At 41.4% G+C, this 24,830-nt stretch overlaps 3 protein-coding genes across 5 annotated transcripts in view; 1 reads left to right on the forward strand and 2 right to left on the reverse strand.

The window, feature by feature from the left end:
• Positions 1–4,205: 4,205 nt before the first annotated feature.
• cyp19a1a (cytochrome P450, family 19, subfamily A, polypeptide 1a) lies at positions 4,206–7,192 on the reverse strand. Its single transcript, XM_084931319.1, has 9 exons — positions 6,980–7,192; positions 6,735–6,885; positions 6,480–6,634; positions 6,203–6,367; positions 5,951–6,065; positions 5,763–5,874; positions 5,411–5,573; positions 4,886–5,127; positions 4,206–4,623 (listed from the first exon to the last, which is right to left on the reverse strand). Exons 1-9 carry the CDS (start codon positions 7,164–7,166, stop codon positions 4,363–4,365), a joined length of 1,551 nt encoding a protein of 516 aa, XP_084787445.1. The 5' UTR covers positions 7,167–7,192; the 3' UTR covers positions 4,206–4,362.
• Positions 7,193–10,314: 3,122 nt separating this feature from the next.
• On the forward strand, positions 10,315–16,913 carry gldn (gliomedin). The gene is made up of 10 exons (XM_084931444.1): positions 10,315–11,527; positions 13,147–13,198; positions 13,286–13,303; positions 13,454–13,552; positions 14,053–14,154; positions 14,247–14,363; positions 14,590–14,670; positions 14,755–14,880; positions 14,977–15,127; positions 15,219–16,913. Exons 1-10 carry the CDS (start codon positions 10,958–10,960, stop codon positions 15,682–15,684), a joined length of 1,782 nt encoding a protein of 593 aa, XP_084787570.1. The 5' UTR covers positions 10,315–10,957; the 3' UTR covers positions 15,685–16,913.
• Positions 16,754–24,830, reverse strand: part of dmxl2 (Dmx-like 2) — a 39,443-nt gene continuing 31,366 nt past the window's right edge. For all 3 annotated transcript variants that reach the window (XM_084931187.1, XM_084931101.1, XM_084931041.1), the window contains 10 exons: positions 23,401–23,487; positions 23,013–23,134; positions 22,750–22,888; positions 20,951–21,011; positions 20,670–20,797; positions 20,517–20,594; positions 20,316–20,407; positions 20,173–20,225; positions 19,856–20,073; positions 16,754–18,478 (listed from right to left, as the gene is read on the reverse strand). In XM_084931187.1, coding sequence (XP_084787313.1) covers positions 18,269–18,478; positions 19,856–20,073; positions 20,173–20,225; positions 20,316–20,407; positions 20,517–20,594; positions 20,670–20,797; positions 20,951–21,011; positions 22,750–22,888; positions 23,013–23,134; positions 23,401–23,487 — 1,188 coding nt within the window. In that variant the 3' untranslated portion in view covers positions 16,754–18,268. The remainder of the gene's footprint in view (positions 18,479–19,855; positions 20,074–20,172; positions 20,226–20,315; positions 20,408–20,516; positions 20,595–20,669; positions 20,798–20,950; positions 21,012–22,749; positions 22,889–23,012; positions 23,135–23,400; positions 23,488–24,830) is intronic.

The following is a 24,830-nucleotide window of genomic DNA, read 5'->3' on the forward strand; positions in this document are numbered from 1 at the left end:
TATCTCTGGCTATTAGCTGTAGATTTCTGGCTATTGCTAGGAAGTCTGGTGTTGGAATAGACAACATCTGGAGATGATGACTCTTCAGTGATGCATGATTCATTTGGAACTGTAATGTATTCAGTTGAATTCCTTTCTAGGAGCACCATCGGCTAAGAGTTTGCTCACCACCACCCCCACCCCCTGAGGTTTTCATCAGCTAACTTTATTTAAATTGTTAAGAAATATATAAATTAGACTTTGTCTCTGGGAAGCTCACCTCTGGTGTCAAAGGATTCTTGTGTAGACTTCTATTGAGGATTCATGAAGTGCTGTATCTCTGTCCCGTCTGGCCTGTCAAACCAAAGTGTTTTGGGGACTCACTGGCTCCACCATTAGTGCTTTTTTCAGATTATACTTCCACAGTCAGTAACATGACATAGCCCATCTGTAGCTGGAATAGCAACAACTACAAGCAAGCCAACAAGATGGGGGACATCATGATTTCAGGTTCATTGTATTTAAAAGGAGATTTTAGACTATGCCATTGGTATACTACAGTAAGTACCTTAGGAGCTGCTAAGGTTTGATAGACTACAGTGTCTAGTGCTAATAAAAGCCACCAAAAACTTATGAATGAATCATTATGGCTCAGCACACTTAAGTAACCTCTTTGTGACTAGGAAAAAGCAGAGGTTCCCTGGTGTTTGCACTGAATTTTTTCACATTCAGTGACCAATAGCAAGTAGTTGTGGTAGTTGTTCGGTCTCTGGACGACCACTTACTATTACAAGGGGATTACACAAGCTGCCTGGTGGGAGGCAACCTGTCCCCAAACAATCCTGCTCTGACTGCAGTTACTCTCAGACAGTTTGGCGAAGGTTTGCAAATAATTACCATCTAATTTATAAATGCAGATAGATTGCCAACACATCATAGTTAATCTGTGTGCTGATGAGTGTAACTTGTCTACAGTGTGTCTCTCTGCAATAGAGAACTTGACTCAGCTGTTGGTTGCTCATATTCTGCTTATATTCCTGTATAAAATTGTTGTCCTGCAGCAACACCGTCACTATTTCTGATCTTTTTCAGATCTACGAGGTTCTGGCTGGACTCTATATGTAAGCAAATTTCTGTTTAATAGCAGTGTTTTTGTATGTACGCAGCAATAGATTTGTGATCAAAGGAAACAGATTTGTGATTTTCCCTGATTTATCACAGTGAATCACAATTTTATTACAGATTGCACGTAGTTGCCAGCCTGACCCCATCCAAATGCAAAGTTATAGCAGACTGACTCTGTTTCTTTGCAGTTGCTTTGAGGACAGCAACTTACAGTGAGTGGTGACAGGCCGGGTCCCCGCCTTTGAAGTAACATTTCAAAGGCAGCGAGAACCCAACTTCAGAGCACGCTGTTAGTTTTGGGCGTGTCGTCGTCTCCAACCACTGTTTTTCCTACTGTGACTGTAGCATCACCAGTACAGTAGCCAGAAAACCATAACAACATATATCTGCTTTGGTTGTTGACTTTTACTTTCCTGTAACCCTACTTGAGCTGCTCCACTGCTATGATGGGTGCAGATGTCAAAGGTCATGCTATTACAGTTTTTTGATATTTTACTTTGATGACTTAGAGTCACGTTGCATTTCCTTTGACACACAGAGTAGCTGATTTCTTTAATTATTGTTTTGTTTAGTTTTTTAGAGCTAATTCTCATTTCTAAAGACTAGCTACCCTTAAGAGGGAAGTAAAAAATAGACCCTATAAATAAAAGTTCTAATAACTTCTTAAAGAAAAAAAATTGAGGGGGGATTTCTCTAAAAGTTATCAGTACTATAATAAAGTTTTTGCAGTTCCTGCTGATGGTGATGTACAATGACTCAACTAGGCCCGTGCATGAGGATGTGATAATTAAAACACCATTACACCCTGAGGCTACTTTACACTGGCTGTTAACACATTTGTCAAAAGCTGCTGGAAATTGAATGTATACAGATCTTTATTTTAAATTATAATTTAAATTGTTGCATGCTGCTCGATAATCTGTCTGTTCAGGCTTTGTTCTGTTTTAACATAAATCTAAGATAGATAAACACGGCTCGCCTTAAGGGTTTTTGAACTGTGAAAAAAAATTGACAGATGAGCAGCAGGTTGCATATGAAAAAGCCTCAAGAACAGCAGCTTCAGTGTATTTTTAGCTTGATGTTTGTCAGTATTCACTCATTTACATCCATCTTAATAACTTAATTCTCTCCAGCTCTTCTTAATGTTATTAAGCTCACAAATGTCATGGAGATTATTATGACGAAACATTTTTTCCTCGCAAATTTGCAAGATCTTATAAACATCTGTCTGGGCTGCATGTAAAATGTTTTCCATCCTGATCGAGGGCAGAAATGAGATTGGAGTTGATGAGACTATTATGATTCATTTGCTATATCCCACGACACCTGCAAGGAACAGCCTGTGATCTGTGATGCACACACACACACACACACACACATGCACTGAAAACAATATTACAGAGAGAAAGACACAGTCTCTCTACAGTAACAAACACACACACAGTCACACAGACAAGTGACTTTGCTTCTTGCAGAGGTGCCGAAATGATTTGTTGCAGGTACTGATTAGCCTACCAAGCAGCTGTGTGCGTGTTACCCTTCCTTTATTACCCTCTCATCTCACTGTGATCAGCACCATAAGGCCCCAAGAGGTCGCATCAGTCAAGCTGAGACAGATACTCTTATTTTGAACGTGTCACTCTCTTGTATCACTGACACACAGCTGACTGTTGACATGCAGAAACTGCACTGCAGCTGAAACTCAAAGCTGCACACTGCCTGTTTGAACACAGTTTCTTTCTCAGCCCTTTTTCTTTCAAACATTGAACAGTGATTGTTCAGCGTGTTTGTTGATTGCTTCTAGCAAAGCAATACAAGCTGAAGCATCTCAGTATGAAATGTATTAGCCACTTTTGCCCAAAGGCAGAGCAACTGAACATAATGAAAAGACTAGACGCTGAAGATAAAGATCAAATCACTGCATTAGGTGTTACTGCGCCCTCTCCTGACCAATGTTAGTGTTACATAATTGCAACAAGAGATGGCTTTTTTTTCATCCTGTGGCTGTCGAAGGGCAGTTTTATCACCCACTCAGAACAATCTCGAGACTAACGATGCCTTATAGACCTTAAAGTCACACATGATAGATCTATTGAAAAGCACCATAATGCACCGTTTACTGGAGTAAGTGAATCATCTCTTGCTTGTTTTGCAATTAGACAAAAGAGATCTGGTTACTTTGGTGTTATCAGACTTGCATTGGTTGTCTGTGGATTATAAAATGGCACTGTTTGTAACGACATGACTTCCTGATACTGTTTATCTGCTGTACATAGTTTTTTTTTTTCAAGCCTGACACAGCGTGCTGAAATATGACAAGTCTTTGCCTTATAGCTCTTTGGGAATCACCTTGTTGGTGCAAAAATACTATTTCATGCCTGTCAAACTGTGTTATCGTTGGCATTTTTCAGAGATTCACAAAAGAAAAGAGAACAATGACTGAAAAAGAAGTGTCCAAAGAAAAGCATTCAAAGACTTTCAGAAAGTCTGGAAAACTATTCCTCAAGAGCACTTTAAAAATTACAAAAAAATTTGGCTTTTTGGAAGAAATAAATTTTAAAGAAATAAAGGCTCGCTGAAGACTTTTGCACAGTACAGTAGGGGAGTTAGCTGTTGTGTCATTGTTTGGAATTAAAGTGTGTGGGTGTAGAGGAACTCTGGGAAAATGCCTGGTTTTCTCTCGCTTTTTTTCATGTGCAATAAAAATTTAAATGAACTTACTTCTCAGAGTTGGAGTAGACTTAGAATGCATCGCTTTCTTCTACTTATTCTCTGTGTAATAACTTGTATTTACATTCCCCTTTGCTTCCATTGGACTTTGCCTTTGCTTTTGCTTTTGTTTTTTTGTAATAAAAGGACAAATTTGAAATCCTCCTTTATTTATTTTCTGCGTTCTTAAATGACAAACGCACATTTATACCACATTTAATAAATTATTAATCGTGTGATTAGTTCAATTTAGGTGTAAGATATTTAAAAAAGGAGAATGAGAAAAATGTGGGGTCAAATAAAAAAAATACAAAAACAAAAAACTGTGAACTAAATATGTATGACATGCAGACAAAATGATGAGACGACAACACATATTTGTGACACAATAATCTACATTTATTTCAGTGTTAGCAGGTTTAAATGTACATTTCACATCATGCATACAGTTTGAGTACAAATACAATCTTTGCGTATATCAAAATATAAAGGCTAGCTTTGTGTCGTTATAAGATTATACAAATTAAGTATACAAAAGTACAGGTACAGCTAAAGGTTCGGGTCTCGGAGGGTTTGACAGCTGCTTCTCTGCCTGGGTAAGAACCTCATGTGGAGATGTTCAGCCTCTACAGGCTGCTGGGAAAGGTTGTTGGTTTGTGGGAGGCAGTCCAGGGTCGGGCCCTCGTGAGTACAAACAGAGTACTGAGACAGCAGTGTCACCAAAATGGATTTCATCATCAGCATGGCGATGTGCTTGCCAATGCACGAGCGAGGGCCTGAACCGAACGGCTGAAAGTAGCGCCGAGGAACCTGGAGGCAGAACAAGAGGACCGATGAGATAAAAAGTAAAAGGAAAGATGTATTTTCAAGAACACGAAGCTCAGATGATCTGTGTGGGTGTGGCTTCATCAGGCTGGACTGAAAGATTCTGATTGACGTGTTTCTAATTGCTGACTGGTGCAACTGGAACAAGTGCCAGACAAGAATGAATAAGTGTGACATCATCTTTTTCAACCAAGTTCCACCTCTTTCTAACCAGGAGAAAAAGTAAAGCAATGAACGCACTACTCACATTTTTTTCAAAGTGTTCCAGATTAAATTGATTGCCTTTGAGGAAAAACTCGGTGCGGTGCATTCGGCTTGTGTTCAGAATGATGTTTGTGCCCTTCGGTATCCTGTAGCCTTCTATGATGTCATCAGACAGGGCTCGACGCATGGTGAATTCCACCACTGGGTGGAAGCGCAAGCATTCATTGATGAAGCTCTCAAGCACCTGCAGCTTGTGAAGATCCTGGTTCTGAAGCTGTCTCTCACCTGTAGCAGCAACAGACTGTTGTGAATTCAAGTTTTTCAGCCTGGAGCAAATGCAGTAAAATGCAATACTCCTGAGTTAATGAAGGTTATTGTGACCAGGTTTTGTGGTTTTGGTGATATAGTTGGGCCCTGTTGCACTACTTATTCTTTTAAATGGGGTGTGTAGGTGTAATAGTAAAAGCTGTCAGTGTAGAGTGAAACAGTGCCAAGTGTCAAAATGTATCTTTGATGTGCAGCAAATCAGTTGTAATTGCATTTTTTCTTAACTGCTGAAGCCTCTTACCCACAACAGCGTCTATCTCCTGTAGCAGCTGCAGCTCCACGTGCGGGTTTTGTTTGAGGAGCAGAAGCATGAAGAAGAGACTGAGGGACAGAGTGTCCGGAGCTGCGATCACCATCTCCAGCACGCACTGCGTCACATCGTCAGCAGACAGCTCACCGTGGTTCTGAAAACACAGTTGAATGCAAATATGCTGTCTGACCTTACTTGGTAGGCGGAAAAGAAATCCAGCATTTCACATGCAAAGAGGAACTGCTGAGACGGCTTGAAAATGAAAAAACAGAAGTACCACAAGTGAAAGGTTTTACTTTAAATGAAAGTATATTTGCAGAAGGAGAATACTTCGTAGACTGACTTGTGCAAATATGAGCTCTGCCGTGAAGTTGATGTTGTCCAGCTTATCTGCCTGCTCCATATTTTTCCTCTTTTGATCTACAAGACGTTTAATGGCATCGTGTAACTCCTGGCTGTGAGATAACAGATAACACATATTTAAAAAGATGAAACTAAAGGTGGGCTTATGTATGAGACTGAGAGACTCACGCTGCTGTCTTGTGCCTGTGGTGAATCCAGCCGAACTTGAAGTAGATGTCAGGTTTGATAAGCACATCCTGCCATGTGTGAAAATACTTTAGAATCTTCAGCAGCAGCTCTTTCTCTGGATGCAAGGTAACATAAATATATTAGCATGCCAAAATCGTCCCCATATCTTTTTGATCCACTTCTGGAGACAAGAAATTCTTTATGTACAGCTTGCATGATAACGCAAGTAACATATTCATGCATCCTATTCACCATTAAAAGGTACGTCCAGGAAGAGTCTGTTAGAGATGTCCACCACGGTGCAGCGCAGCAAACTGAGGACATCAACGAGTCCCAGGCTGTCCAGGTGGTCCAGGTGAGCCTTTGTGGAGGAGACGCAAACATCCACCGTCTGCTGCAAATTTGGGCCTGACAGAGCTGACAACATGAGATGGTTTTATGATTTAGTTTAGACAAATATTTGCTGTTTAAAAATCACATTTGAATAGCTGACTTTGTTTTGAAGTTCATGAAAGAGTTCCAGTTTTACCTTTAGCAAAATAGGTGCGTATCTTTTTCCACAGAGTTACGTTGTTGTTGAATATGATGCCTCTCTCGTTCATGCCGATGCAGCTGAGTCCCTGCATGCTCCCAAAACGTGAATTGTAGTTTCTGTTCTTCAGCACATGGTGCACTGCTGAAGCTCTGGTTTAAAAAAAAAAACAATTTTCATTTTTTCATTTTACTTCTTGACTGGCTTGTTTGGTAGCATCAGCACTGACAGATTGAATGCTATCTAACTAACCTGCTTAGTATGAGCGTCTCTTCTCCGTTGATCCAGACTCTAACAATGTCTCCATACTTGTTATTGTAGTAGTTGCTGGCTGTGCCTATGCCAGTCCAGATAAATCTCAGATATGACAGAAGTGGGCCCAAACCCAAACAGAAAGAAGGACCTGTTGTATTAAAAAAGCAGTAAATATATTTCAGTTCTCACAACATTCTGTTGTAAAAACAAACAAACTCCTAATTAGAGCAACCTGAACCAACCTGGCGCAATTTTCTTGTCCATGTGACTCCAGGCAACCAACAGCAGACAGACGAGCAGTATCAGCGTTCTGGTTGCCATTGATATTCCATGCGATTGGATGGCATTTGAGGTCACGGACAGATCTGCCACCACGGCGTCTAAGCCTACAGGACTCATCGCCTGTTCACAAGTAGAGATCAGATCCATGAGAAGGGTGATGATGTAGAGCAGCCTGCACAGACCTGAAGGGTCCGAATGCTCACATCTGCCTTTTTATAGGCGGTCTGAGCTGGTTACGAGCCAGGTCAGGGTAATGCAAAAGCCACAACACTGCAGGAAAAAGGTAAACAATACTGTGGCAACCTTGAGGGATTGGGTTTGTGCTTGTGCCCTTGGGTTTACAGGACCTAGTTCAGCGGTTGCATGTTGGCGTGAGCTCATATTTGGCATTTTGTTGATGAGAAGGTTTTCACCTCCTTTAAACTTTAAAAGAAGTTGCTTTGCCTGTGAGAACTTGAGAACATCAGTGTTATTTGCTCTAGCTGCCTATTAAAAATCAGCTTTTCAATAAATGCACATTTTTCATCTGTTTTTACTAAACAAGCGAGACAAGGGAATGGATTAAATGTTAATATTGACATATGTACGTGCATTTGAATTATATTCTTCATTACATTGATTCTAGATTTATGTTCAAAAGCTGACTTGGATTTTAGGTGATACATTTTCATTCAAAATCAGAGCTATTTGTTTTAATCAGAGCTGCTATGTATTCATACTGTACTCACACATGTGATCATATTACAGTAAAGTTTAAAAAATAGGTAAATGCTATCCATTTAATCCTGGCTTCCTGTGTTTTAATTTATTTGGTGTTGCTCTCAGATCCAGTGAAGCCAGGAAATAAGTTACACATAATACCAGTGTTAAATGCAGATACCATACTGTATTTGTTTATTTGTTTATCAGATGAATAAATGAAGATGATATGCTCTATGTACTACAGTAAAGCTAGACTGATCTGTTCATCTCCAGCCCCCAGACAGTTTGAAGAAAGAGTGGATAGCTGTAGCTAATGGAGAGACTGGTGTAAGAATTTTCCTCGCCAGAAAATAAAGTGAAGAAAAAAAAGAGGTCATCAGTATTAAAGCTGGTCTGTGAACTAAAAACATAGAACAACTCGGTGAATATTGACATTATCTGTGACTTTTAGCCACTTTCAGTTCTCCGCTGAGCATTATAAATTCTAAAAATCCTCAACATAACCCATGCTGTCTGCTCTTGTGCCTGCCTTTGTTTCCTTGGCTCATTCTGCATAAAGAACCCTGCAAACTCACCGCCCACACTCCAGTCCAAGAATGCGCACACTTCAAATGACTGACTGTGTGCTGTGCCCCTGCCTCGATAACGATGCCCTGTGTGATGGCGTAGACCTAGATTGTTCTGCATGATTAAGCGGCGACAGCCCCCTTTGTTTCTCCTGAAAAGTAGAAGTGTGCGTAACCTCGTCTCTGGGCTTTGAGTTGTGGTCAACCGCATCTTTATCACTAGTATATGTTTTGGGAGTTATTCAGAAACGAGCTGTTGAAAAGGTTTTTTAAATGTCAGAATATGTGTTATATGTAGGATTATATTATTACATCACATATTTAGATAAACATAAAAAATTAAGTACACCCTCTTTCAGCTCTAATGCTTTACATACTGCACAAGGGTTACACACAATTTATACAACCTATAATTTATCACCATCCACAGTCATTGCAGGAGTGGACATCCCAGAAAATTCAGACTGTGCAGCGCTCAGAAAAACTGAAAACCTCAGCTAGCATCTTAAACATCAAAGTTCAAGATAGTACAATTAGAAATAGACTGAAAAGGTATGGCTAGTTGTTTTGTCCACAGGTGAAAGGCTGTTCTCTCTGAAAGATCACTGGCACATCTAAAACAGTCTCCCTGAAAGAGAAATGTCCTCAAACCTCAATGAACTCAAACACTGCTTTAAAAAAAGAGTGTGCTGAAGTATACCACGTGTTGTTGTTCTTCTGAGGTTATATTTAAATAGCCTGCTAAAATCATATATATTTTTTTAATCACGTCCTGATGTAAAACCTCAGAAGTTAAAGAGGGTGAAGTTTCACTTTCAAACTAACAGAACAGAAGGAGAGACTGATGATTTTGACCGGCAGCGAAAGAAAGCAGACGCTCAGCTTTGTGCTGCCCGAGCAACCTTGGGGAATTTATCACACGATTCACATTTAAAGCAGCACATGAGCTATGATAACACTGTGAAGCTGAACTTGCCTTCCCAACCAGCTCCGCCGCTGCACATTACAAGCTACATGCAACAGAGAGTGTAGCCTTTACTGTTTGACATTACACGCTGAACTCCACTTTATTCTTTTCTGTTGACACTATGAGAGGACTTACCTGCAGTACAAGTAATCCCTCACTTTTATTTCTGTAGTAGTCCTAATAAATTTTAAATTTCTGAGCAGGAAGAAGTGGGAGGGTGGATGAAGTCTTCAGGAAGGCTGACCATCTGTCTGTCCTTGGGCAGAAGTCCGAATTTGAACATGGACCTCTGGGAAGAACAGAGATAAAGCTGCTTTCCCAGCAGCAGCAGCTTAGGAAGGAGAAAAGGCTACAGATGGGAATGTCAAAATATAGATTTAGTATGAAATAATTTATCAGCCTTTGCAAAAAAATATATCTGGAATGCAGAGAAAAGAAAAGAAAAGAAAAGAAAAGAAAAGAAAAGAAAAGAAAAGAAAAGAAAAGAAAAGAAAATTATTATAAAAACTCATATGTACATGTCTGGCTGGAGCAGTTCAAGCTGTCCAACCACTGGCCATCAGTGACCCACACCCTCAGACCACAGTGCACACACTACAGGGTGAGCTCAGGGCTTAAATCTATGTTTCTTGGCTGATTTCTTCCTCTACCTCCTCCTATGCTGAACCCATGTGTGTGTGTCTGTGTGTAAAGGGCTTTAACGCGGCTGCAAGAGCATGTAGGTCAGCTACATGAAGTGAGCAGTGCTCTAAAACACCACAGAGGCCATTTACCTTACTCATTAAAGCACTATTAAGGTAGTCTCATCTTTGTTTAAGCCAAAGCAGGCAGTACCAGCTACCTTTTGCAGGGAGAAAAACTTCAAATGCCTTAATTTCTTTTTTGCCGAATTGTCACCTTTCCAGTTCTAAATCAAAGCTGTGGAAATGGGCCATTGTTGCGCCTGGTGAATGGAAGCTGTGAGGATGTGACAAGGACGAGAGCCGGGGGGAGAAATTCAAGGATACAGGAGGTGGGAAAAAGGAGAGAACTCAGTGGAGCTATATTAGTGGTAATATGTAATGATGTAATGTATTTTCTTTTAATGCCATATAGGCCTAACAACAACAACAACAATAATAATAATAATGTAATTGTGTAATAATGTAAATGTACCAGTGAACAGTTGTTTTTTTCTGGTGTATTCGTGCTTTCTTGTAATGTGTTTGAGTCCTCTTGTGTGTTCATCATATATGTGCGCGTGCATGTGTGTGTGTGAGAGAGAGATGTCAGTCTGCCCACGGCGGTGCAGTAGAATGGGTTCAGATGAATATAAATCAGGTGACTGAACAGGCGGGGGTTTCTCCCCAGACAAGCTCAGAAGATTGTGTAATGCCCACTCCTACATCACTGGTTTGCATGTACACACACACACACTCACACACATACATAACCCCATCTCCACTTGGTGAACAGCCACTGTATTTACCAGTCTGCCTTCAGACAGACCACCAGTGTTGAGCTCAGATACTGAAGCTGACTAGATTTTATTTAGAGATTTCAAACAAGCTGAACGGGAGCTTAAATTTCCGCTAAAGTCTTCCTGTCTCTTGGATTAGTTTGAATTTTAGATGGTTTGATTTTTGTTGGGAGCATCTTGTTCCATAAGGTCATAGAGCTAACACATCCTCTGTGCTGTTTCACTGTTCTTTCATTCTCTTTGAATGCTGAGGTCAGTGGTTGACCCCCAGAAGAGAGGAGGTGAAGTGGTGACAATGTGGATTCCCACACCCAGTATGACTCTCCCTCAGCGGATGGTGCTGTATGGGACGTGTGTCGTGGCACTGATGAACTCTATAGGCCTCCTGGTGCTCTTGGTCCAGCAGAATCAGCAGTGTGCCAGGCTGGAGCAGACAGAGGCACGGCTGATGGAGGTGGAGCAGAGCTCTGTGGTGGAGTTTCTTCAAGAGGTGCCCAGAGGAGCAGCAGGGCTGCGGGCGAGCGTGGGGGAACAGCCGCAATATCAGTATCAATACTCCAGGAACAAGAGGAGCAAAGAAGTGGAAAAGGAGCTACAGCAGGAGCTGCAGGAGATTCGCCAGGAGGAAGGAAAGGAGATCAGTGAGCAGGAGGCCAGCCAGGAGGTCGGAGAGGAAACCGAGAAGAGGCCGAAGCACGAGAAGCACGAGAAGCATGAGAAGCATGAGAAGCACAAGCAGCGGCACAGCCAGCACTACCACAAGGCGCACGTGCAGGACGACATGATGATGATGATGACATACTCCATGGTCCCGGTGAGTCTAGATCCTTGAATGAGAGAGAGAGAAGGCAGGCCAGGACATTTAGAGCAGCTCAGCCTGCTTCCTTGTTTTGTGATTGCTTAATAATGCTGCCGCTAATGGTTCACTGGACTAATGGCTGAAAGTCGCAACGCTCATGGAGCCTGACGATCTGGCAGCGCCGAAGGCTCCAGATCCTGTTTGTGGTAATATGATTACAGGAATTTTAGTTTAGATGTCCTAATCAAACTCCAACAGAATATTTCCATTTATCAAACTACTTTTTTTTAAACACACTTGAATTTTAATTTTGTACCATTTTAAGCTTCTACTCAGCTACATTTCACAGAAAAACTGTAGTTATTTAACATACTGAGATTCTGCATTCAAATCATGCTCATCTTATTGAATATGACTTACTGTAGTCACTGCCACAAAGTAAATATTATTACATATCAAATAATAATAATAATAATAATATTCCTCGCATATAATTATGTATATATCTTAAATATTATTCTATAGATACTGACTTAAAAGCACTATACAAAAGAATTTCAACCAATGTGAATGACTGAATTTGAGCCAATGAATGTTAATGTAACTTAAAAAAGGAAACATTCCTGACATTCTCAGTAACATTGAACAGTCTGATTTCTTTGGAAACACTCTGTGAAACTCATTAACTATCCTCTGATGACTCAGAGGGTAACAGTAAGGGTTTGGGGGCGTTATGTGTAGCTGGTGGATTTCAAGATGCATAATGGATGAAGTTAGAGCCACAAATTCAACTGTGAGACAATAGCAAATCAGATTTCAAGCTAGCACTTCAGTCAGTGCAGTCCCCTTTTGCTCTGAACATGAACCCTTTACCCTTCTGCAATCAAAGCCTAGACGAGTAAAACTAGTCAGTAGTTTTTGAACTACAAAACAGAAACCGGATATTCTATTCTAGAGACTATCATATAAAAAGACTGTTTAGATTTACCCCATACATCCAAAGAAAGTGACATTTAATCTTCCTTTAGAGCACCTTGCCTCAGTGCTTCTTTTTCTCCACTTCCCTACAGAGCAAAAGTGTGCAGCAGTCAGAGTTAGTGATTCACTAATGTCAGCAAACAATCAGTTTCAACACAGCCAGAATTCTACCTGCACTTTAAAAACGTGACGCCCGCCTTGCATGAACTAGGGTCAGCATCAATAAGCCCTTAATCTCCATGCAATATTTTAGCTCCTCTTGCTCTTTCCTCTCTAATAACCTCGCTCAGAGTCAAATGTAAAACAATTAATACTCAGACTGTAGTAACAGCGTTAGTTTACATTTCTCATCTACCAAAATGATGCCGGTCAGTCAGTTTAATGTGTATGTCAGGCTCATGTTCTGGCCTGTGCACAGAATGCTGACTCATACCTACTGAGTGTGAACACCACACAATTAACATGATGCTAACTGCAGTTTCCTTAATGGCCGCTGGTGTCTTTTAACATGAAGGGGTTTCTGAAGTCTATGCAGATAATCTTTAACTGGCACGTTAAAAGGTGCAGGGTTTTTATTTTTAATAGAGTCATTTTAGGTAAAGTATGCTGCTAAATTTACTGCATTAATATTTTTTCTATTTTTTCTTTTACTTCAGATCAAAGTGCTGATTGATATTTGCAACAGCACCAGGGGAGTCTGCATAGCTGGTATGTTTTACTCATATGAATCATGTGATCACGTTCAGAATATTACTTTTAAAAAATTCTCTAACATTTCTAAACTTTCGTTTACAGGCCCTCCAGGTCCGCCGGGTAAGTCAACGCACAATTCCTAATCCAAATTTAAAACCTGCTGTAGGGTATGTCTCCTTTGTGGTTTAGTGACCCATATTCTTGATAAGTCTTTTTTAATGTTTATTCTTTCGTTAAGTCCACAGTAAAGATTTTTTTGTGTTACTCTAGGTTTGCCTGGTGCAGATGGCCTGCCTGGACACAATGGGACTGATGGCATCCCAGGACTGAATGGACTTCCTGGGGCTGATGGGAAAAGAGGAAGAAAAGGTAAGGAAGTAGTGCTTTCACTCGGCATCCATCTTTATTTTGTCCTCAGGCAATCTTGGCCATTTAAGCATAGAAGTACTGGTACAATGTAAAAGTCAAAAGGTTGAGTATAACCTGCAGAGAAAAGTATTAAAATAGCAAAAAAGAAGAAACAGCCACTTAAAATCCTTGGCATGCACACACACACGCACAGACTTCTTTCTGTCCATGTATCACAATGCAAGCAGAATTTATTCACATTTTTGCTTCATGAATGAGTGAAGAGTTTGAAACAGCTTTCTTCCCTTGCCGATATTATTCATCTCTGTGGTTTTGGGCTTCAGCTGAATGAACTGGAAAACTGTCTTCCAGTATTCTCCCACTTCACTCTACTCTCCTCCACAGTGGATGGCATGATTCATGCCAGCAATTCAATGGGACAATTCATTGTAACAATGGGGCAAAGTGTATTGAGGTTACGAATACAATGTTTTAGCTATTTTGCACGGTGTTCTCCGCAGGGCCACCAGGTGAGAAAGGAGAACCAGGAGAAAGAGGGGAGCGAGGAGAGCCGGGCCCACCCGGAGAGAAGATCCAACCATCCAATGATGCCATTATTGAGGGCGAGCAGAACTTTATTGACCATTTTGCAGATGACCTGAAATAAAAATACATTTAAATGGATAACATTTAGACATTCTCTCCATTTGAGCAGGTCCACCTGGGCCTCCAGGACCACCTGGGCCTATGGGTCCTCCTGGCCCGCCTGGGCCTCAGGGGCCTCCCAGAATAGGGCACCGCAGAGCTCACCTCCAAGCTTCTCATAATCAGGGTGAGAGATCAGTCATACTTTGCAGGTGACATTTGTGATCCTAGAAACAGTTGTTGACAAAATAATTTTCAATGCAATCAAAGCTCTCGGGAAGAAGGTTCAAATTCTCTCTCTTTTTTTTAAATTCAAAGACCCCCCCTCTCCCCATAAAGTGTCTAATTGAAACCTTCTGACAAACTAGTCCATCAATGACTTGACTAAAACAGGATGAAACTGCTTCTAACAGGGCTACATGCAATCCCAAATGATGAAACCTCACCTGTAAAGGAGACAGAAAAACTACACGAGAAGACTGCCAAAAGGAACGGTACGTTTCCAGAGGAGGTTGTGTTCATGTGCAGTCATGTGACCTGTGAGTAAATCATCTGATTTTTTTTGTTTTTTCCCACAGACTGCCTGATTAAGTCTCTGATCAACCCCAGAAATGTGACAAAGATGAAAACCACATTTGGCACATGGATGAAGGACACCGCTCAGCTGAACGATGAGCGAATATGGGTGGCGGATCACTTTTCTGGTAGGCTGGTTACAGAGTGTTGCGCAGGAGCTACTGTCCCCACTTTTATAATCTCCACGTCTTTTAGCAGTAAAGATTTTGCTTGTTCTTCCCCAGGTCGCATGCTGAAGGAGTACAAAAGCATTTCCTTCTTCCAGAAGAACAGCAGCGACACCATAGACGTTATAAAGTACTATCAAGGCTGCGGCCACATCGTTCACAATGGTTTCTTTTATTATCATGCTGCTGGCACTCCCAGCATTGCCAAGTAAGCCTTAAAGCCACTCGATGCACATCAAGGTGATTTTTTATGACTTCCACATCCTTTATTTAGCAGCTTCCTGCTTGTGTGTTCACAGATTTGACTTCAGCACCAAAAGACTTCAGACTCTCACTATTGAAAACTCTTTGTACAACAACCTCGCCTACCTGCTCCCCAACTCTAAGACCTACTTCAAGCTGGCAGCAGATGAGAACGGCCTGTGGCTGATCTTTGCATCCAATGTTGACGAGAGCATCATGGTGGCCCAGCTGGACCAGAAGACCTTCTCCGTCACATCCTACGTGAACACCACCTATCCTCGCATCAAAGCCGGCAACGCCTTCATCGCCTGTGGCGTCCTGTATGTCACCGACACCAAGGACACCAGAGTCACCTTTGCGTTTGACCTGCTGAAGGGAAAGCCGGTCAATGTGACCTTTGACCTGAGGTCTGCTGGTGAAGTGCTGGCAATGCTCTCTTACAGCCCAAAGGACAGACACCTGTATGTTTGGGACCACAGCTACGTCAGGCTGTATGTGGTCCACTTCATCTCTGATGAGTGAGAAACATGATGTCCGAACACGACTGTTACAGTAAATACTGAGAGCAAAACGCCTGCAGACTTTCATCTATTCACTGCATCTGAAAACTGATAACACAAGAGTGACATACAGTGTGTGTGTCACTGTTTTAAATATATTGTCCTGTGTTACTTTTGTGTTAAGTGAAATTGTAATTGACCGTCAAACTATTTCACTAAAATATGGTTTTGGTTAACAAGACGTTTGCGCTGTTGCCTCACAGCTAGAAGGTCCTGGGTTTGAATCCGCCACCTGGCCAGGGCCTTTCTGTATGGAATTTGCATGTTTCCCCCGTGTAGTCCAGCTTCCTCCCACAGTCCAAAGACATCCAGTTAGTGGGGTGAGCTCAACTGGCAATTATAAATTGCCCATAGGTGTGAATGTTTGTCTGACTATCTGTTAGCCCTGCAGCGACTGCTGACCTGTCCAGGGTGTATCCGTCCTTTCGTGGAAGAAAATGTATGAATGGATGGATGAAGGAAGTGCTGTATTTACTGTACATGGAGTTTTCAAAGGACACAAGATTTACTAATAGTGTGAAAACTTATCATTTTGTATAAGCTGGCAGTTTATGCCAATCAAACCTATAACTCAACTTTTGTTGCCATTTGCGTTTTTGCATGGTGGTCACCACTGCTTGATTTTTATACAGATGTAACTCGTGATGTCCCTTCCCCCTCTTTCTGTACATATAGACAAACCTGCCTTTGTAAGGAAGCAGCACAGCTGTCTGGCTGCACAAGATAATAAAAATAAAATTTAAAAAAAAGAAAAAAAAAAATAAGCGCCAAATCATCCTGATGAAATAAAAAGAATTTATTCACTTTACAAAAGGTAAAACTGACCATGACCTGTTCTCTTACACACCTTCAGGCTCAAGTACCCTAATAGGCCTCTACTCATAATAATGGCTTCTTTTCAACTGTTTGATGTGCACGTACGCACATGAACGCGCACACACACACACACACACACACACACGCGCGCGCGACACCAGTGGGACCATTGGGGAAACACTTAAGATGCATACAGTACACACAGAGGGCAGAAAGAGAGGGAGAGAAACACAAATCTCTTTAATAAATACCATACATACACTTAACAAAAGTTACAACTAATCCAACTGGTATGATACAAACCAAAAATAAAGAAATGCCTTCATGTTTGTACAAGGTTGTTGTGATAGTTCATATATATATATATATATATATTTATATAATAAAACTATTTCAAATGTTGTACTAGTAGGCCAAATAAAGCCAGACATTCATTTGTATATAATCGTTTCCTCTTTAATAACCTATTTATTTGAAATAAACTTTTAGTGTCTCCAGAATTTGAGTGCAAATATCTATTCCTTATGGATGAAACAGTAAAAACAACTAGTGAGGTAAACACACACTTACATACAGTAGACTGTTGCACATCTCCCAGTCAGATTACAGTAAAACCCCTTACATTCCTAAAATAAAAGGCAATAAGATAAATAGTTTTACAAAGGAATGGTCAACCAAATGAACACAAACATAAATAACTTAAATAAGAAAATCAACTCAATTAAAAAAAAAAAATCAAATAAAATCTTTGTGATAAAACCAGAAGTGAACCTTTGTGTTTCTGCTCTGGGGTGAGTGGGTGGGTGGATCTTTAGCGTTGTACCAGACAGATGGAAACACTGAAATCACAGTCACAGGAGTAAAACACACCGTCTTCCAAACAGGAATGTTCTAGCAGTGAGTCTGCCGCACAAACAGGCATTTGAGGGCAGGTGGGCGCGCAGACGTACAGATGGCAGACACAGCAGAGTGAACACGCACGCAGAGGGCCAAACTGGAGCGGGCTGAACCCAAACCATTATAGGCCAAGTGAGTGATGGGCAGCCAGTGGAAAAAAAGAAGGGGGGGGGATACAGACAGGTGTCACTATCAGGAGCAAATGCACCATCAACTCTTCCACGGAGCTGAGAAAGCTGGGCAAATAAAAGGCAGGAGGGTGGGGGGCAAAAACCATTGAAACAAAATGCAGATTCCAACAACTCGATTCACACTGGAAACCACTGACTTAATAACAAACCACAGTGCTGGTTACAGTAGATGCTAAGAGATTTCAGCTGTGGGCACAAAATGACGACAGTTACACACTTTTAAAATTTTTGCTTGAGCACTTTTACAGAGCACTATCAATAGACCTGTGATTGCACCGCATAACGAGAACAGGACATGCATAGCTTCCCTATGGACACACTCTAAGAGTAGAGATTCTTCGATAAAATTACAATAAAACTAGCTTTAAAATCAAGTATGATACCGTTTGCTTGTAACTTTGTTTTCAGCCTTTGGGAAAATAAAATGTTTGCAGCTCCGTTTTTAATCGTTCTGGATACGGCCAACAGTAAACTCGTGAACACCGTTCATGCTGAAAGTTGCCAACAGCGTGGTAATCTTTTGACTAACTCTTCCCCCAGCAGCGTTTCTATTAATGCCTACAGAGTGTTACAGAAGCATTTCGCTTTTTTCCTCCACTTTCTGACCCTTTCCTCTTAGGACCCTCAGAATTACAAAAAGCATTACAGGGCGTCAACCAAGCTGCTGGGGATATTGTAGCGGTCTGGGAGGACCCTCATCTTTAGGGTGCCGTCTGCTCCGCAGGTGAAGATTCGGTTTCCGGGTCGCGTCTCCACCTGCATGACACCTGCGCCGATGTTCCGGAAGATGGACTGCTTGGCGTGCTCTATGCTAAAAGAGTGCATGAGCCCGTGGCCGGCTAGCTTCCACACCTGGGTACAAAGGAAGAGAGAGAGAGCGAGAACAGAGTATATAATTAGTTTCTCTTCCCAGGGTTTTCTGGATGGAAAAAAACCCCCAAACAGAGCATTTTTTAAATAATGAAACTGGAGAAATTAAAAACTATTTGGCTGGGGACACCACTTGTTTGGCATTTGTGATCAATTAGCATTTTTCCATGTTGTTTCTACAAAGAGACAAATGTGCTTTAAGGATCCACACAACCCCCCCCAAAAAGGTGGTTGCTGGAGGTTGATGGCAGTAGCAGGAAAAGAGAAAGAGGTTGGACATGGGTACAGAGTGCTAATCTGTGTTTGCTTTTGTTACTAGCAGGTTGACGCAGTTGCCGGTAGTTTGCATACCTTGACTTGTCTGTAAACACTCGCCAAGCAGAAGTGAAATGATTGAAAGTCTGATGCAAACAAAAAACAGAAAACAGACACCGTCTGCACCCTTTCAAATGTGTTAGTTACAGCGATCAGGCACAAATTTTACTTTGAAGGTGAACAGCCTTAATTTCTGGTTTCCTTAAATGTTTTTACATTTCACAACATGTAGAGTAAATGGCGAGTATTTCCAGACAAGTTGGTGTCTTCCATGAAAACTACAGGTGATCACGGCAATTTTTATTAGCCAATCAACTAAGTCAGAATACAGAGAACACATTTATCAGTAATAAAAATATTATTATCGAATATTTCAGGACAGTAATTTCAACCAGTACTCCATGTGATTGTGCCAAACATTAACACACTGCTGCTTTGACTGTCACTGATAAATCCGAAGTCAGATTTGAATATATAACATACAGTAGTCTGTGTTTTAGTTAGTTCAGCCAAAGTCATAACAAACTATTTTTAGTGACAAGAAGAACAAGGCTTCCTGCAGCAGACAGTATGGCACCCACAGAGGCTTTATCATCAAATCAGTCTGAGTTTACATTAAAAGATAAAAGAATCTGAGATGATTAAAAGCAGCGTGAAAGACTCACTTCTCTAAATCTTTTGCCTTTAACATTTTCTTGTTCCTGCTTATAACATCTATAACAAGAACACAGTCATCCCGGCAGTGCAGTGTTGACCTTTAGACCATATTACCTCTGTGTTTTAAGTCTTTGATCTCATCACCTTATACCGGAATACTTAATAAACAAACCACAACAGCAAAGCCTGAGAAACTAGACCTGGAATCTTAAATCCAGGGACAAAAGTGTTGTTTGAAGGCTAGAGGGCTGCACCAAATACTCCTCCACTGCTTTACACAGTGCTTACGTTTAATAACATTCACTGACACAAAAGGATATTATTCCTCAGCACACAATGTGAGCGTGTATCAGCAAGGAAGTGAGTGAGAGAAAGAGCATGCGTCACCTTCATGTTGCCCTCTGCAGAGCCAGTGACGAAGAAGTCCTCAAAGGCATCCAATGCGAGGGCCTTGATGGCTGAATCATGGGCCTGGAAAGTGTGGAGCAGCTGCCGCTGTCGGATGTCAAACACGCACACAAAGCCTTTTCTGCCTCCAGTAATCAGCAGCTGCTGTTTAGGAGCATACTGAAGCACAGTGGCCCCGTTCTCATGGCAGGGAAAAGCTGAAGGGGGAGGTAGGAAGTAAAAGTGGATAAACTTGAAATATAGGGAAAAAGAAAATCACTGAAACTCACTTATTAGAATAAATATGGATTTCTCACCATGCACCATAGTATTGTTAGGTGAAATCAGAGTGTCCCACAGGCAAACATTTCTATAAATAACATAAAGCAAAATATTAGGCAGCTGAAAAAAATAAACAAAAAGAAAAAGAGCAGTGTTTGATTAGTAGTCCAAATCTGACCTGTTATCATTGGACTGTCCGGCCGTGGCGATGAGACTGGAGGATGTGATGAAAGCAAAATCCCCGCAGGTCTTAGTGTGGCATTGCCAACTCTGAGAGCAAGAACAGGAAAATAAAAGCACATTTTCATTTGAATTATACAGACCACTCATATTGTGTGTGTGCTGCGACTGTGAATAAGGAGGTGGGAGGGAACCTTACCAGGTACGGTTTAGGGTTGGACGATGTCTGGTTAACCTGCCAGAGACTGAGGAAGCCCTCTCCATCAGCGACTCCACACTACAAGAATGTTTCAGAGGAATCAGAACAATGGCACCGTACACACAAAACACAGTTGCTACTTTGTGTGTGTACCTTATTGCCCTGGGAGTTGAAATAGAGACGGGTGACTCGAGCGTTGCCTGCTTGTCTGAAGCAAATGAGTTGCTGAGGTCTGTTCCATTCAAACATCCTCACGCTACCATCCTGAGCCCCAGTCATGTCTGATACACAGCCCCACACACACACACAAACCAGGAAAAGAAAGGGAGAGAGATGGTGGGAAAAGAACAGGAATACAAAGCAGGAGAAGCTATATAATTTACTTATACATGTTAAACATGTATACTGGTGAATCCTCTCAAAGTAGCACTCACAGTACTGATATATGGGATGGGATGTCATTCTCTTCACATTGTTTAGATTCCTCTTCATAATCTGAAAGACATCAATATAAACATACATTCATCATGTAATTAGCTTAAATTAATTGGGCAAACAATTAAGTTAACTATCTGAAAACGTCAGGCGTGAAGATCAGCCTAGTGAGTGGTTGACGACCCCCTGAGCAATAACTGTTGCCCGTTTGGGTTCCACTCTTCACAGTGTCACTACCACTTAGCGTGCATTTAGCAAGTTTTTGCAGACAAATTGGTTTACACATTAATCAAAGGCGACCATATCAATCTGCTACCAGCAAACAGCTATTCAGTGCAGCGCCGATCACCAGTGGTCATCAAGCAGTCTTTAGGCATTTTTAACTGGAGCCTTGGGCTAACCTAAGCAGACTGAGGCACCGTCTATGTGCGCAAGAGTTTAAATCACTTTTATCGAATCTTCTTCTCAGACACACATGACACTCGTTCAGGTGTGCACTCGTTCAGACTTATACGTGACTATGGTAAATTACACAGCAACACATCACTTCAAACATCAAGCAAATTTCTGCAGATCGCCTCAATATTCAGAGCTTCCAGCTCTTTTAGTTAAAACTCATTCCTGCACTTTCATGACTTCTTCAGCATCAACAATATCTTTAAAGTATTTTACGTGCATGTAATTTCACATTTTGGTCATGAAAAAAATTTTTTTCTGACCACTGCTGTAAAGACTAATTCTAACTGGACAGATAGCAGCTTTTAGACAGATGAAACAGCAAACTAAATGGTAAATGTCCTGTATTTGTATAGCGCTTTTCTAGTCCCTAAACACCCCAAAGCGCTTTACACAACAAGTCATCCACCCATTCACACACTGGTGTGAATGGCAAGCTACATTGTAGCCACAGCCACCCTGGGGCGCACTGACAGAGGCGAGGCTGCCGGACACTGGCGCCACCGGGCCCTCTGACCACCACCAGTAGGCAACGGGTGAAGTGTCTTGCCCAAGGACACAACGACCGAGACTGTCCAAGCCGGGGCTCGAACCGGCAACCTTCCGATTACAAGGCGAACTCCCAACTCTTGAGCCACGATCGCCCGAACCAATTTACATGAAATATAAGTGCAACTAATTTTGCTGCACATCAGAATATGATAATTGAATATGTTAAGAGAACCCTCCTCACCCTTCACATTTAACAAAACCCCTTCCACAGTCGTTTGAACCTCTGTGACACCCTCGGTCTTGTCCTCCTTTGTGTATCACACTAAACATTTATCACCGTGGCTGGGACACGGAGAACCTATCTGCGTGTTAGTCTGACGCAAATCTGTACCTTGGCTAGCCGTCTGAAAGGGCTTCTGATATCTGTGTTTATATTTGGCCATCACTGCCACGCAGACACACCCCCAGTCTGTATCTGCATCTACAGACTCAGCAGGCCAGCTGTTTAGTCGGCGTGGTTCAGCAGTGATAACAATAAAAAACAAACTTTGCCTGAAAACGTGCAAGCCCTGCAGACTGCTGAATAAAATTCCCAAAAAAAATTGATTTTTTTCCAGAAGCAGAAGTTTTAAATGAAGCGTTTTCATTTTGTAAAAATACATCTAAATCTTTACTAATGAATATTATGAAATGAAACGACTGCAGAGTCATGCCACCCTTTCTATGAGCCCTGAAACAGAACTTAATCACCCCCTACTGGTTATCACTAAATACTGCATATGTACTGCTGCCTGGTTTTGCTGGATTCAGGTTGCACAGCTGTGTAGATTTGCAGTGAAGAATTGCATACCACACTGGCTCCCATACTGGTCTGACCACTACCGAGCCACGGCATGGATGCAGAGACTGGCATCTGCGGTGGTGCAAAGGGGACGGAGCTAGCCTGGGCAATATTGGTGTGCGAAGAACGATGATCTACATCATCAGAGCTGTAAAACAAACAAACAAAAAAACAAAACACAAGCCATCATTTAATCGGAGAGGAGACAGGGAGTGTGCAGTCCAGGCTCGGTGAGATTTGAAGGAAATCATATGATCTGCTGCTAGACTGACCTGCGAGACTCCTTATCAAAGTCCTCCCCAATCCACGTGTAGGGCTGGACAGCCACTAGACTGGACACATCAACCTCTTGGACATCATGGGTGGAAGCCAACACTATTTCATTAGAGTTAGCCTAGGAAGGTAAGGAAGCACAGTGGATAAGGCGAGACAACACATATCACTAGCTTCTCTGAATTCCCAGAAAGTAACTTCCATGTATTTGCTACTTAAAAAGGATTTCTAGAAACCTTCAATCAATATAAATCTATCTAATAATCCTGACTCCATGTACAGTGTCCTCAGAATCAAAGTAATTTGTTATTTCCAGGCAACCTCCAAGGAAATTATGAACCACAAGTTTTCCCCAGTATTTTACACAAGTTAACACCCACAACTGACCTTATTTATGGCAAATGCCATGATTATATCAGACTCCTTGTGGATGATTTTAGCTTTTCCTCCTGGGTAGCCCAAATCAGCCTCCACCTGGAAAAGGCAAAAAGAAAAGGAAAACATCAAAGCTGAAGAGAGAAACACTAAAATAAGCTTCTCCTGGGTCAGATTAATGGTATGAAGGACATTTTTAAAAAAATAAATAGACTTTAATTTCCCTCTAGTAGGATAGAAAACAGAAAACAGAAAATATTGACAAGTATGACTACTGAGCTTCTGGGCTGACACCCTCCAGTTAGAAAGCCTCGCCACCACACCCTGACAGTGAGCATGCAAGTTAGTAGGTTTAAAGTATGTGCCATCTCATTTATGTGATTTTGAGTCCTGCAGAATCAGTCCAGCTAGAAAGGATGTGAGCTACACAGGGAGATGAGTTATTGATAGGTTTGGATATGAGGTTATGTGAGTGGATAAGTGTCCCAGTGAGAGGAAGAGATTAGACACTAGATCTAAGCCATAGAGCTTCGAGTAGATTTTATGCCAAAAAATTACCAGAGCAGTCACTATCAGGCCAAGCTAGAGAGGAGACATGCAGTGCTTTACCCCAGCGTGGCAGGTTCTCAAAACAAACTGCAAACCAAACCCTGTGCAACTGGTGCAAGATTTCTTTTAGTGTTTAATGCACTTGCTCCTTCAAGCTTGGCTTCGCAATGACTCTCCCAGACAGACAAGATAGACAGATGCTCAGACAGAGCCAGGGCCTGGGCTGGTACAGTAAATGATACTACCTTATAGGAACTGCTAGCTCCTGCTTTGCAGTGTGGGCTTATACGGTCCGTATGGTTCTCTACAGACTACACACACACAGAGGCAATATAGACACAGGACACACCAACACAGCACGACACAACACACATGCACAAACAGAAAAATAAATCATGAAATGAAAATGAAAAAAATTAACAAAGCTGACAGGATATTGTATACTTGGTGATAAAATGGGAGTAAGTCAGACATGTTGCAGCAGGTATGGAGACATGAACTCTTGATCGGACTATTACAGCTGAATTTGACATGATGTTATTCCAGTTAGCGACAAAGGTTTTAATTATTAACTAGGCATGACAAGAATCTATAGAAGGTTTTTTGTTAAGTTCGATCTGTGAGCTGCATTGGCAGTCTGTCATAAAAGTGACTGATTCAGACATCACAGAAGGCAGTGAACTCTCTTATACTTGATTATATGCTAAAGGAGTCAAAGCAAAGATAAGAATAATTTCCAACTAATAGACTGCAAAAATATAACAAAAAAAGATCTGGGAAAAAAATAAAAAAATATCTGGACAACCGAGCATCTGGATACCGTTTTCCATTTTTAAGGGAAAACCTACTGTAGACATGCGGCACACTAAGAACTAAAGTTAAATTAAAAAGCA

The sequence above is a fragment of the Perissodus microlepis genome, chromosome 1 (assembly GCF_051167445.1).
Source record: "Perissodus microlepis isolate ML-2025 ecotype Zambia chromosome 1, ASM5116744v1, whole genome shotgun sequence".
NCBI lineage: Eukaryota > Metazoa > Chordata > Actinopteri > Cichliformes > Cichlidae > Perissodus > Perissodus microlepis.